This window comes from Lagopus muta, chromosome 4, assembly GCF_023343835.1.
Source record: "Lagopus muta isolate bLagMut1 chromosome 4, bLagMut1 primary, whole genome shotgun sequence".
NCBI lineage: Eukaryota > Metazoa > Chordata > Aves > Galliformes > Phasianidae > Lagopus > Lagopus muta.
The window spans coordinates 49,801,312-49,816,605 of NC_064436.1; the positions used below are offsets into that span (position 1 = coordinate 49,801,312).

General features: G+C 37.6%; 1 protein-coding gene across 7 annotated transcripts in view; it reads right to left on the minus strand.

The window, feature by feature from the left end:
- The window catches only part of FAM114A1 (family with sequence similarity 114 member A1), a 31,992-nt gene continuing 16,698 nt past the window's right edge, over positions 1 to 15,294 (minus strand). For 4 of the 7 annotated variants that reach the window (XM_048941792.1, XM_048941788.1, XM_048941790.1 and 1 more), the window contains 7 exons: positions 15,069 to 15,189; positions 10,620 to 10,705; positions 9,341 to 9,511; positions 8,023 to 8,162; positions 6,935 to 7,007; positions 3,930 to 3,983; positions 1 to 2,408 (listed from right to left, as the gene is read on the minus strand). In XM_048941792.1, coding sequence (XP_048797749.1) covers positions 2,310 to 2,408; positions 3,930 to 3,983; positions 6,935 to 7,007; positions 8,023 to 8,162; positions 9,341 to 9,511; positions 10,620 to 10,705; positions 15,069 to 15,189 — 744 coding nt within the window. In that variant the 3' untranslated portion in view covers positions 1 to 2,309. The remainder of the gene's footprint in view (positions 2,409 to 3,929; positions 3,984 to 6,934; positions 7,008 to 8,022; positions 8,163 to 9,340; positions 9,512 to 10,619; positions 10,706 to 15,068; positions 15,190 to 15,294) is intronic. The other 3 variants (XM_048941793.1, XM_048941791.1, XM_048941795.1) reach the window with 1 other exon arrangement.

Consider the following 15,294-nt stretch of genomic DNA (forward strand, 5'->3'; position numbering starts at 1 on the left):
AGGAGCTGTATAAAAGAGCTATTGGTACATCCCTTGGACCATTCCCTGGGCAGTAATACCGTGCTTACAGGTACCTGCCACAGAGCTCTATTCCAAGAGCGGCAGCAAGGCTTCCTGACAAAAGATTATGATTGAGTTAAAGTAAGAGTAAGTCCAAGTTGTAATGATTGAGAGCTGAAAACACCAGGCTTTCTTGACAGTCCTTGAAAAATAAACAAGTTTTTAACCAGATCTCATATTCTGCTTGCCAGCACAGAACAGGAAAAAATGCTTTACACAAAAGAACTTTTTACAAGTTTCTTGTTGTTTTAATTGGTGTCCAGATATTTAGAACTGAAAACTGCTCATGGTCAAGTACATGGAGAAAGCATGTGGTCTTCAGTAATCCACATTGAGGAGAGTTGATCTGGGCCCATGTGTATACAGGAGTCACTCCTGGTCACATACGTGCATGCGTGTTTCTTCCAGCAACCAGACAGTTCTACCATAGAGGAGAATGTTTATTCCTCTCAAAGTGCAGAGGCCAGAGAAACATCGAGTTAAAAAAAAATCTCATTTGAAAACACAAATCCAGAAATAAAGCAAAGTCAGATGGAAGCAGCACAGATACCATGGTTGGAGGGAGCTGTATCCTACCTCAGGCTGCTGAGTCTGCTCACCAGTTACATTTTCCAGTGTCCTTTTTTTTTTTTAAAAAAAAAAAAAAACACATTGTAGTGAAGTCAGCTGTTCAGTATGGCATAAGTACCGATAAATGTCAAACTTTCTTTCCCTTTCTGGATGCCAATGGGTTTGCTTGCTTTTGCTCCTGGAACTTTTTAAAGCACATTCTATGCAAGTGGATTTGAAGGCTGTACACTTTCTACTTTCCCAGAAAGCTGTTTTAAAATTACAGAGCGGCAGAAAATACATTTTGCATAACAAACTGACTGCGGGGATGGTGAAAACTTCATCCTTCCCTACAGTCACAATGCAGATCAGGGCCAACAGCATAAGACAAACAAACCTTCCTGTCATCTCTTCTGTGGACTCACCATATGCAAAGCAGATACATGGTTTCCTCTTTCTAACAAACAGGAAATTACTTCTTCTGTTCCATTATTTTTACAACGTATGAACTATGCAGCTATGATTAAACATATTCAGATGTCAGCTACAATTAAAAAATATTTCAATACAATTCATGAGTGTATTGGGAGGAAAAAAAAAAAACAGTTGTGAGAAATGTAATAAAAATCCAGGAGAACAGGCTACATAAAATATTGGAAGGTTCTTCCTGTTGGAGGTAAACTGGGTTAAAGAGACACTGAGGTTCACAGCTCAAGATTTTAAGCTAAGAGCATGTGAAGTTATCACAGCTGTTAGCGTTATTCTGCAGCATTCCTGCTGCTCAGCTGCACTGTCAAGTCACTGCCTCAAAAACAGGGTGACTGTTCCAACATACCCACAGCAATTGCCTCACCACCTCTCTTCACAACTTCACTGTTGTGCCCCAAAACGATACTTCTGACTCATCAGTGTTTGCAACTCCTTTTGGTAAAAAGGTTCATAATATTTAAGCACCAAATTAGAACCCCAAATGGTAACCTGGTAACACATCTGACAGGAGATTATTTTGGAGGGTGTTTCATAAACCGCTGTCAATTAATTAAAAGGTAAAATTTCTGCCTCACCCCCATTTCTTATTAGTATAATTCTGTATGCATCCTCCAGAATTTTAACTCAGCAAAGTTAGTGCCTATTACTGTGCAACTCCTTGAACACAAAGTGTTATGTAAGTGGTGAGATTATACGAGGTTATCCTTTACTACTGTAAATAATATTTAACAAGCGCAACACTATGGTAATTTGTTCATGTTGACTAAACTTAAATACTGAAAGCACCTTTTGAAATACACATTTTTAACTGACAGGAAGCAAGCAAAGGAAATTATTATTTGGACTGAATTGTTTTAAAGAACTTTGCATTCTAATTTGCTTCGTATGTTGTGTACAAACGCAAGGGTCAACATTTAGAATCTGTTTTTATGCCAATACCAATAAATCATTAATCCAATTTAAATTAATGCAAAGGGTATATACTTTGATGGAATAGAAATAACTCACTTTCCTAACTGTTTCTGAAGTCTAAAAGTCTGAAAGAGTTTTAAGATGTTGCTTGATATTGCATGTGCAAAACCACATTGTGTGCCTTCAGAAGACTCTTGGAGGCCAGACATCTTCCATACCACCTCTTCCATCCGCACACATGAAAGGGATTAGGTCTGTGGTCTCTGTTAAGCCCAGAAGCGACAACTGCTGGGAGACCATCACTCTCGTGCTTTCAAACTGGTCTGGATATGTGATATTTGCAGCACTGGAAGCAATAGCTGGAAAGCATCCTGAATATAAGTAGTACTGTTGCAGCCCTAACGGGGAGAGAAAGTGAGGTTCATCAGTTTACTTGTCATGTATATCAGGAATTACACTGTGGTTTTAGAATAGTGTCTTTGTTAGATCTGCATCATGCATTATTAGCATATGTATTCCCACAGGATTTTAGAATCTGTAGATAACAAAAATGATGCATTGCAATGGCTTACAGTAAATAAGCATGGCCTGTATTACTACATAAAAATCTGATTTCCCCTCAGTTTGAACTCCTGGAGAGTTTCGTTTGTAATGTGAGTAGAATAACATGGCATTTTATTCAGCTATATCAACTATTTCTTCCATCAAATGAACTAATTTTAAATTTGGTATAGGTGGAAGAGTGTCACTGAAATTAAAGTTTTAATTATTATAATGATTAAATTATATTATTAAATACACCACTTAGTATTTACAGAATTTCTAAACACTGAACAGCACAGCAGCTTGTAATACTTAATGAACTCAGGCAGGACTAATAGGTGTTTCTATATAAATAATGAGGTTATTGAAGTACAAAACAGCTTGTTCCGCTATTCTGGTATATCCCAGACATTGCAAGTCCTGGAGCATATAAAGATGTGTCAGCTGCAACAGCAAATTCACCCTATAACATAAGGAATCTCTAGTAATCTTTAATAGTTTTATTCATTTTTTTCTTAAAGATACTGAATTATGCAAAATTGCTTATTTTAAAACAGCCTTTTCGTTATTTTTAAGAACGTGACTTTAGATACAGAACAGCAAACTGCAGTCACTACTGTTTGCATGTTTGTTTAAAGAGATATGATCTGATTAGCTGATAGAAGAGAGTTCATGCTGTAGACAGTACATGTTTCAGTACTTTATGAGCATATTACTCCCACTTGACCTCTTTTCTCCATGGTAAATTGAGGCCCATTTTGCTCACTGTGCTTTTCTGGTGAAAAACAGATCACATTGAATCATAGAAGAAATCACTCATGAACATTTTGATGCCTGACACGTGGTTATCCATGCGCTGACCAATGCAGCTGGACTGTGAATCTGAGAAGAAATCTAAATGCCTATGGATAGGAAACTGCCGCATTTCTGCAACCCAAACTTTAAAGAAAAGCACACGCTGAAACTGTCTGTAAGCAAGAAACACTTTGTAAGATTTGAAATTGTTAACAGCAATTGTTAAGAGCAATTAGAGGCAGACTTAGCAACTTGTGCATAAATTAAAGAAGGCTCAGTAGCACATTGCAAACTTTCTGTTGTGCTCTGACCAATAAGCTGCAGAACTTAAGCTGTCAGCCTGTCAGTCACACTTTAAGGTCACACACTTTTAAGAACCTTCACAAATGCAGCATTACTACTTACAGTATTTGTGGGAGAGGTTGAACACAAAAACAAGAGGTTTCTGAGCTGGCACTCAGTAGCCAGAATGGTATTATCATTACTTTATACAGAGTTCTGTCTTCAGACATAAATGTGACTGTTTCATTTTGAAATAATCTTACTAGAGCATTCTTAGTGTGAGAAAGGTGACAACTTACCTCCAATAATACACTATCAATGATGGGGGTAAGAATCTCTGCCTTCATATTGCTCTGTAAGACAAAAAATATAATGAAATGTCAGGACAAGGAATACATTTAACATAAATATATTGGTACCTGCACGGTGCTTTTATGGATTCTTGAAAGGTCTTGTTTCACCTTGATTCTTATTCAGATTGTTTATCACATTATTCCCTTTTACTGTGCCTACATTTCATACACACCTCAGCAGCCCCCACGCATTTCTATCACTGAGTACAATGAACTGAGACAGACACAGGATTTTACTTTTTCATGTAATGCAGAGTTTCACATTGCTTGGTTTCCTATGGATATGAGATTTATGTGATTACATTGTCTTCCCATCTGATTGCCAGTGCCCTTTTCATGCCCCCCCCTCAATGTTTTCTAGACACTGGTTGATTTCAAGGGTAAGTAAAGTTTGGAAGAATAAGGTTGTTCTGAGATGGTTCCCGAAAATCTGTGGCTGGGTGGAAGTGAAAGGCCCAGAGCAATTCCCCTTCAGAAGGAGAAACAGGCGAAGCAGACCCTCAGCCTGGAGATGGCGCAGTGGCTCCCCAGGGAAGTTGGTTGAGTCACCATCCCTGGATGTGTTTAAAAACCATTTGGATGTGGTGCTCAAGGACAGGATTTAGCAGAGGGTTGTTAGAGTTAGAGTAGCATGGTTAGGTTGTGGTTGGACACGATGATCTTTAAGGTCTTTTCCAACCTGAGTGATTCTGTGATAACACAGGCTGGCCAGTGAACATGTGTGACTGGCTCAGCACACACAGCATTCTTCTCAATTACCAGCCAGGAATGAGGACAGGTACACGAAGCAGAGATGTTACTAGAGGCTACAGAATCAAAGCCCTAGAAAACCAAGAGTCATCATCTCTTCTGCTTTTCATAAAGACAAAAGTTTTTTCCTTTTTTCCTTCTCACCATTCTATGTATCGCACTGTATTTATTAGAATGACATTAAACTCCAGGAAGATTAGCTTTCTTCTAATGCCGAACAACAGACTTACTTGGAACACAGAATACAACATCCATTATTTTAACTGAAGGGCGACCCCTTACAACCTCCTGGCTTTCATATTACAGACTTACAGAAACATGACGAGTCTTCATTTTAGCTCAGACATTGCAGAACAAAGGGAAGGTGGTTAGGTAAAAGGAAAGCAATTTTACTGTCAGTTATTAGGAAATCCATTACAGAAGGTACTGTGTAGTACACTGTCAATAAACTTTGTTTCAGATAGAGAGCAGTATCAAATACTATTGACTGCATGCATCAATAACTAAGTTTGAAAGACATTACATAGTAAGAGAAGGTGCTATTTCTTAATTCTGCATTACTGCACCGTTAGAAATACTGCAACATCATGGAGTATGGGCACAGCCAGCACTACAACTAAAATCTGAATTATAAAGACATAGCTAATTATGATAGCACTATGTTTGGAAGAAAAACCAACAAGTTTTCTCTTCTAACTATTTCTGTCTCTCACAAGTCAATGTACTTTGCAATATACTGGAATGTGTTAAACCAAGTGCTGCTGGCAGCTTAAGGAGACAACTAAGCCACTTGGGACATGCAGGAAGATGCAGATTTTGTTGAACATTCCTGTGTGATGGGTGCTCCTTGCTTCCATGACTGATCATGGGGAGCAGAAGGCCCACATAGAATTGTTCGAGTTGGAAAGGACCATTAAAGGTCATCTAGTCTAATTCCCCTGTAATAAACAGAGACACTTTCAGCTCAATCAGGGTGCTCAGAGCCCCATCCAGCCTGACTTTGGATGTCTCCAGGGATGAGGCATCCACCACCAATCTCAGTAACCTGTTCCAGTGCTTCACTATCAAATCATATAAAAACATCATGCTCTAGAAGCTTGCAGGGATGTGACAGTTCTTAAATATCAACAGACAGCCCAAACAAAGCTTTCTTCTAGAGAGTATGTTGGCAGCAGGAAGTATATTTGTGCTTGATTTCTTCCTGTGTCCATACAAATATGCACAAGATCAATTAGGTTCTAAAATCTGGGTAGAGAGCTGATGAGCACAAAACCCAGTGTAACTCTTACGACAGCTTCAGTTTCCAATTTTCTAAGTTGTCCCAGCTTAATATTTCATGTGAAATTTATTTTCGTTTGTGCATGTATTTATTGCAGGTGTGTCAAAAAAAATGATAAAACACAATCCCAAACTGCAGAATGAGCAGATTCTTCAAGGGTAATGGGAAGGAATGTAAATTATTCAGCACAAAAGCAATCCAAGATATCATCTTCTCAACAAATAACTGAAAAAAAACTTCTTCACTGGTGTGCTGGAAGAGCTCATGGAACTGCTGTGGAAATTTCCTTTGATGTATATTAACCCTATCCTGGAGTAATCAGGAGAGCCAGGATTCTTCTCTGACCTTTATGAACAATTTCAGCATCAGCAAAATGTTTGCCTCTGGATCCTGTTAGAACACTCAGAAGTCAGTCCTTTCTAAAATACCTTATCTTGTAAGTCAGAGCCTGCACTACGGGCCCTGAAAAGACCCCCACTGCTCCCCTGCAGTGTCTGCCCATGTGTCTTCACAACAGCATTCCTTTTGTCAGTGAAAGCAAAGGCAACAGGGTTGGGAAAGGGAAAGAAAAGACATTTCTAAGAGATGGCCACAGATAACTGGGTGCTCCCAAATGGCCTCTCTTGGGATATAAGACAGAGTGGATTTGTTTAAGATGGAAGTCCAAAGAGATTTTTCTAATGAGATTGAGATTATTTTGTCTTATGGGAAAATGGAAAATAGTGTCTAGAAAGAGATTTTAGAAGGCAGAGGACATGCTGCAGTCTATCAAGGCTTATAAATTTCTAGGAATCTGCTAGGAAAACACATTGTGTTCTTGATCTGAGGAAATTAGTGTCCTCTTTTTACTGGTAATACTTCCTATGTTAAGAAGTGAACTGTGTTAACGAAAGCTCAAATGGTAAAGAAAATGTTTTCTTACCCCAGCTGCTGTTAAAGAATCAGAAAACTTCTTCGATAAAGATGAAACTTCATTGCACATAGCACTTGTTAAACTGTTTTTAAAAGGGAGAGACAAATAGAAAATTACAACCTTTTCCTTGTAGTAGATAAAAAGCCTGTAACTAATGCAGGCACCAACATCACCTTGGAAGCCAAGACTGTTCCCTATGGCAATTTTGCCTCTAGTACCCCGAGATATTTTAAAAATTACATTTTGCTCATGATATTTCATATTCCTCCACTGAAAACTTCAATGCTGACTACAGCAGCAAACTATTGTCATGTTGGCTTAAACACTGCTTTTTTTTGATAAAGAAATGTTTTGACTTTTAAAATTCTAAGCTTTTAGTTCTACTGTTGTTTTTCTGATGGTTGCAGCAACACAACTCCCAGAAATACTGTTAGAAATAAATCAAACTTTAATGAGAACAGTGAGAAAATTCTTATCTAACCACAGGAAACATCTACTCCGTAGTAGAAGAGAAAGTATACTTGTGGTTAGAATACAAGAGGAAAAGGAGACCTAGTTCTAATTCTAGATTTTTAACTGTTTTGTTAAGTATTCACAAGTATATAATATCAAACCTCATCCTGTGAAGTGCAACATACTTCTGCTCTAATTCTGCAAAGCACTTATTTGAGTACTTAGTTTTGAACTTAAGCATTTCAATGGACTTTGCTGAGGGTATTAGCCCTAAAGACAAATGCTTGCTGACAAATTTTACTTAGGACTCAAGTGCTTACCTCTTGGGTGCAATCCTTATGAGGCAAGCAAAACTCACTGAAATCAGCAAAATCTATCACTAGAGAGAGCTTTAAATCCAAATTCTGAGTTCTGCATAAACTGACTTCTTAAATTTAAGTATTTTCTGTTGTGTATTACTACAAAGTTACTGATAGATAGCCTGCATGACTTGACTATGAGGAAGAACAGCACCAACGTCTCCTAAAGCCAAGTGTTATTTATTGATTCATGAACTTACTGGACTTCAAGTGTCAAAAGCTCAAGAGAGCTTAACGATTTTCAAGCAAATGTCAAAGATCAAATGTGAAATACATAACACTTACTTTGTCAGTACTTTTGCTTGATCTTGAGCTGTCTTTTCTACTTCCTGCCCATGTAGAATTAATTCTGCTACTTTATGAAGCTGTTCTATACAACGAGCAGTTACCTCAGCCAGACTTTCAATGGACAGCATGTAGATTTCCTTAAATTAAGAATAGAGAACAACATAATCAATAATAGCACTGATAAATATACATACATATATGTGTGATAATTTGAAACACAGAATAGTTCTCCTCCTCCCCAGATAGAGATCCCACCACACACACACCACAAAGCCATCCTCAGAAATGGTAATGAAAAATGAAATACCCACAGATTAAAAAATACAGACCGTATGGTGATCAAGAAAAACTAGTCAGAACAAATCTCATTTAAGTCTTTCCTAACAAACACAAAGATCCCTTCACCGTAGAATAAGTCACAATGTCTTTTTTATTGAGCCTAAAGTACTGAATGACTAAAGTCATTCATCAGGTGAATTTCCAGATTAGGAGTTGATAAAACTCCCAGTAAAACAGCATGCCTTGTCAGCAATGATAAAAAAAAGTCTACCTAGCACTCTGGCATCACAACTTTTCACAAGCTGGTGCCATTTGGAAATTTGCAATCACATAAAAATCTGTAATATATGCAGATGTAACTCCATTTCTTTCTTTGGATTCTTCTTTCCCTGTAAGGAAACCATGGCAGATGATTGCTTTATTACAATTAAAAAATCTTGACAAAGATCCTAACCACATTTAAAATTGTTGTAACTTTGCATAAAATATTCAGTCACAATTAACCACCTCAACAAGAAGTGCTGTCTAAATGAACAAAACACATTTAGCCCTCAGTGTTATCTTTCATAAAGAGAATTAGCACTTGTTAATTAATATTATTTGTTTGGTCTGTTTGTGATTTGAGCTATTCATGAGTTTAAATAAAGCTGAAGAATTTTTGCTGTGTACTGTGACTGGGAGAAAGAGATCCTAATGACTGCAGACATTTGACCTTCCCTGTTCTTCAGATTTACACCACAGAATCTCTCAGCTCACTGCATGTTGTTTATGTCCATGCAAACAGACAGAAATGTAGACAGGAAGAAAATATGATGAGCAGAGGATTTGGTACTTGGATATTTACTGATGGGAAAAGACCACCAGGAAAAATATTTCTAAGTTAATTTCCTGTTGGGTCTACACTGAGCAGTTATGTGTTAATTTTTCTCAATAATTCAATGAGTTTAACAAATAAGAATAACATATAGTACCAATACATAAGATAAAGAAGTAATCTCATTTGCTTAATTAAGCTTATTCTCCAAAGGTATTTTACCTCCACAGTTTTGCTTTTATTTGCTTCTGATTGATCATTGTCAATTTTGTCTTTCTCTTTTTCAGTCTTTTCTTCATCAGGTTCTCCAGGTTTTTCTTTCAGTTTCTCTTCTATGTCTGCTGAGGTGGATAAACTGGTTTCTTCCAGCCACTCATGAGCTTTCTGCCTAGCCTGCCAAACAAAGAACCCAACCCCAAAGTACAGTTAAAATAGGCAATATCAAATAATGTTCCTAAATATTAATTAACAGTGCATTATCATTATTATTTTTCATTCAGAAGTTTTAAACACATCAAGCCTCTGGATGGCATTTAGTCAAATATGTTTTCAAGAAATTGTAGGGAGAAGTTTTCCTGGCTACCTGGCTAAAGATGGATCAGCCAGGTATAAATTCTGTACAGGTATGAAGTTCTTAGCCAACACAAAGAATTAGTGTTAATACCTATGAATATTCCAAAACGATTAATATTTCAGCTTAAGGAGGGATTGTTCAAAGGAATTTACATGGAAATAACTTTCCCAAATTGAGGTTGGTATAAAGAAAGGCAAAAATCCTGGAGAGTTAAGAGAGTCATCCCAAATTCTTAAAAGAAAAATAATTAGGAAAACCACTGTATTTCCTGCTACCTTCCCAGGCATGAAAGCAGATTAAAGTGGAAAAACTTTAAAGTTGTATCCAAGCTCCCGAGACGACTTCTACAGTTAGTAGGAAATTTATTATTTCACTTTTCAAAGGTAAAGTTGAATTAAAATACGTAACAACCTAAGCCTAAACTGCTTGTCAGTAAGCTATCTATGCAGCTAGAGAGAAAAACATTAATCTGAACCTAAGATCAGCAGGTGAATCACCTTTAATGTGCAAAAATGTGACTACTAATGTAATTAGCTTCTAGCCATCTAGTTTTTAGATGATTAAAGCTTGATGAGCTTTAAAGCTTGATGAGATTAAAGCTCCTCTCTAGCTGAGAAGGTCTGGAGAAGTCTTCCAGGAACATGCTCCAGAACTTTGCCACTGTTCTTCATGCCTAAGACCAAGTCTGCTGATCTCTGTTTTGCTGAGACATCCCTCTTCAAGATTTTCTAACATGGCCTACTGCACTAGTTGGGCATTTCAACTGTATTCCTCACTAATCTCAGCCCTTCTATGAAAGTATTTATACTTTTAGTCCCACCCTCCCATACTAGTCTTCTGAACTGTCTGATCTGAGCTAGCTACAGCTCTGCATCAGACCAGAACAAAGATATCCCTCTTTGCCCAAGCTCACCGACAAACACCAACCTTGTTCAGTTTGTCAGGAGTTGCAGCCACATGTAATTCAAATAGCAGCTCAGTGAGCATGCTGACAAACTCTTCTCCCATATCTGCTGCAAGAGAAAGACATTTTGTGTCAAATATTAATGATAACAAAATCTAATACATCTAGCAAATAGCTTCTGCAAACACTTAAGAACTTGAAGAGTGGTGATAATGATATAAGGAAAGTGGAGATAGATGCTCAGAGAAGAGAGAAAGCAAGAGGTAGCTATACAATTAGATGTCCTAGCTTGACACTGACTATTCTTTCCACTTCATTTTAAATTCTGCTGTATTTCTCTAAGATAGGTAAGCAGAGAAGTTGCGTGGTTCCTAGTTACCTGATGAAAACGCCACAACCTATCAAGTAACCAAAGAAGAGATACCAACCTCTTCTTTCAAACCAAAGAATAAGAACTGCATCTGGGCCAGATACTAGCACAGTCAGGCTCAGAAGAAACACCGGAAAATATGTTTTCAACCATTCTGTCTGCAAACCACAGCTAAGAAATATGTTTTTCTTCAGACTTTAAGATTGAGCTTTGCTTAAATAAAGAATTTTTGGAGAAATGAGTTTTACACCTGCATCTTTATTGCACAAGGTAAAGGTAAATACCACTAGTATTTGAACTTTGCCTATGTTATATACATCCCTTTGACCACCTGCAGTTGCCATTGCCTAGCATGCTCCAGGCTCCTAAAAGTTGGTAAGTTAGGTTCCTCTGTTAAGCTGCACTGACTGAGCTTGGAATCTTCATTAACATTTCCTAATGGAAAATGCAAAATCCATTTTTTTTAACTTAATAACTTTAAAAAAAAAAAAAAAAAAAATCAAAGTCCCCCTACTGAACCTGATAAAAGTCCAGCTACTTGAAAAATTAATTTCATATCTTGCTTCATCCTTACTTTGTTTCTGTTCTGGACACACTGACTTCATTGTTCTTAAGACAATGCCAAATTGTTCTATAAACTGCAGCACACTGAAAACAGATAGGCAGTTCACCAGATCACTGCAGAGTTGGCAAAATTGTTGATAACTGGCATATTCATCTCAATAATTTCCTCCTTTAACCTCATGTGCTTGCACATGAAATCTTTGTTGTTAATGGCTTTCAAACGTAGACAAAGCTGCTTCTCTCGTTAGTTCATGAACAACTGAAAAGTAAAAAACACTGCAGTGAAAAATACATGAAAGGGCTGCACAATCACAGTGCAAGGAAAACATCAGAAAATCAAGGGCTTTCTTCTACTGGTATCAGAAAATATTCTTTTCCTCTCTTTTCCTGTTGATTTTCCATCTCTCACTGAGCTTAGCAAAGATACAAAAAACATCAAGCCCCAGTTTTAAAGTTGTCAAGAACAAAGTCCAGCCCCACTCCTTTCCCAAAGCAGCCCTCCATAGACCACTGCAGTGACTTCTTGTGTTGGACTGAAAGCATTTAACTTAGAGACTGAAAGCCGCACCAACATCTCTGCATGAAATCCAAAGAGCTTACATAAAGCAAATGGCAACTCTTCTTCAGATACTCAAGTACAAGACACTCTCAGCCTATTTTATATATATATGTATGTATGTAGCACTGGTAAATGACACCACATAAATAACATGGCCTTGATTACAAGAAGCTGGTAAAAAATTAGTCAGTAAGTGGTAATTAACCTGTTTTTAAAATATTGCTCAGTTCCTAGCTAAGTTTTAACATCTTCAAACACCAATAGATAATCTCTGGCTTCTGTAAGGGGGTGGCTTCACCATATGAAGGAAAAGACCTACGAGTGTCATCAAGCATAGAAAATCCTATGAAAGGTAAATTTGTCATTGCTATAAGCTAGCTAGCAAGGAGGACCAAACTTAAAATTATTTCCTAAGTTTTAACACAGCCTGCTCCTCCCACTTACTAGATGACCAAGTTTAAGTGAAACTACATAATTTTGTAATAAAAATATACCATTAAATGAGCATATGGCTTGCAGACTTGATTTTGCAAGCGTAAAACCTATTAATGTGCTTAATAGAACCTTGCTTAGCATAAACTAGAATAAACTCCTCTTTAGAGAAAACGTGAGCTGCCTTTAACCCTGCCCAACCAACCTGCTGTTAAACTGTACTTTTATCTATGCTGGATGCCAAACGATGTTTAAAATTTCTCCTAACATTAAACACAGACCACTCGCTTAGCATAAATTAAAAGATCAAGTGTGCTTTCAGACAGGAACATGCGTTGTCTCACTCCTAGGAGCAAAACTTGACTGTAAGTATGACTAGAGAGGGCTGCTGGAACATAACTTGAATTATATAAGGATTGGCAAACCAAAGTCTGAGTGGATTATGAAACAATACTGTTGAACAGTACTGTGCTTTGGGGAAACAGACATGCAAATTCCACCCAGTATTATATGTAAAAGCTCTAGATATTGTTTTTATCTGAAAATGGCAGACAGCTGTGGTGTAAGGGTCTATTCATAGAAACCCTCAAGTTTTTATGAGTTTTTTTTGTATCTATTCTTGATAAAAACACTGCAGATGCTATGCACTTGCAACTCAATTAAAGGTCTGTTTTCCCTGACTCAAGAAGTTTCATGAAGCTCCTAAGAAGCCTTCACTCCCTCTGACAGATTTTAATGAAGATAACACATTTTGCCTCAAGGGGTCATGTCGAAGCACTGCATGGAGTTCAGAGCTCTCTCTCTGCAGTGTTGCATGTACATAGGGATAGAGATGAGGCTGAAGAAACGTCACTATCTCCAGTCAGGAGACTGAAGAATGCTATGCTGAAGGGTGATTAACTTCTTTATTTTTTGGTGTCCTCCAGCGGAACTAAAATTCATTCAACTTATAGTAATAGAAGAAATCTGTAGTTCAAGTACTAATAAATATGAAGTCTGGCCACATAGAAGGACATGCATCATTTTGAATTGCAGCCTGAACTAACACGCATCTCACTGCAAGGTGGTGTATGGGGTGCAGTTAGTTAGCATTCCTGTTGTCCCAGAGAGGAGATGTTAGTGCAGATGAAAACCTGCAGCACTCTGATTTAGTTGGTTTTTTTGTTTTTTTTTTTCTTTTTTTTTCCCCTCCATAAGGTGCTCATTGCCTTGGTGCCAGCATGTTTAAGAAGGCAATTAATGTTTCAAGCAGAGTGTTAAGCAGATTTGTTTCACAAAAAAAACAAAACAAAACACCAAAACCCACCAGAACCACCTAACCACCAGAGTAAATACCACTTTGTGCAAGAAACAGAGCTTTTCATGGGGCCTGGTTTCACAACCAGGAGCTATTTCCCACATAAGTTGAGGCACAACACACATCATGCTCTAAAACAGCACAAAACTCATCCATACTAAGACATCACACTGAACACCTGCTGCTCCTCTGAGAAGCAGTAGTCCACCTGTGAGAGACATCACACACTGCGTAAGCACTGCTAGAAAGAATGCAGCCTGGAAAAGATCTTCCAGTTGAAATATGTGGATGTGAACGCAGTTTCTCTGCCTTTTCTGAAGGGCAGAGAAGCGACATCTCCCCATCTTGCAGGATGTAGGTTTATGGGCAAAGCATCTGTGAGAAGATCAAAAGGATGCGAAGAAATATATTTTAAAGTAAGATTCTGAATACAGTGTTAAGTGGCATGAGTTAGTCTTGAGTCAAGGGGATTCTTTTTATTTGCTACAATAGGTTGGGTACAGATCTCACACAAATTACGGTAACTTTTCCTGATCTCATCCTATTCTGGGGAATGTCAGAAGTCCTGACCTGTTTAAAACACCTATATTGCCACTAGCCAGATGATCCACATTTTACCATCAATTTTGTGAGCTGATCTGTGGATTACCATGTTAGTCCCAGATGGTTCAATGTAGTGCACTGTGACATTTAAGGTGTGCTCCTGCTTGTTAACTTTTTTCTAATGCTCTACATGCCACATCTTGTCAAGCAGTATCTAGAAGGTAGCTTTGCCACACTGTATCAAAGTGCTTTTCCTACAAAAAGTTCAGCTTTTCTAAGTCCCCTTAACCAGATCCTAATCTTTTCCCCACCTAGTAAGCAAGGGCACAAAGTCAGGATAAAACTGCTAAATGGAAAAGCATTGCCAAACAATCCTAACCTTTCTGACTAAATAGTTTTAGAAACAGACTCTGTAAGAAAGCCTCAGTCAGATTATTTTCCCTTTTTATTTCTGTTTTCAATGATGAAATGGTAAAATAGTATAATACATTCTTACCTTGTACTTTTTTTACCTCACACTTCAATTACAACATAAATTCAATATTAAGTGTTCTTCCAACGTCCAGAACATCAAGAGTATTCATTTTAGTGACTTTCTCATAAGGAGTATTGAGATAACAGACATTAGTTTGGATTGCAATTTTTAAAATGACTATATACAGAAGTAACAATTATTCATATGGTTAATTCTCTGCATTTCTAATTACCTTTCTGCCCCTGTACCACTTCATCCGATTGCATTGGAAGAAAAATCTCCTTTATAGCAATTAAATCATTTTTCACAACCTCCAGCTGCTCTCCATCAAGCGTTTCCAAATATGACTGAATCTGTAAAAGAAAGGACGAGCATCCCTAAATGAAACATGGCCTTTCTTAAATTGATAATTTTGAATCTGATGCCAAAACAGGCTTAGTGGAAACTTCCATTAAATC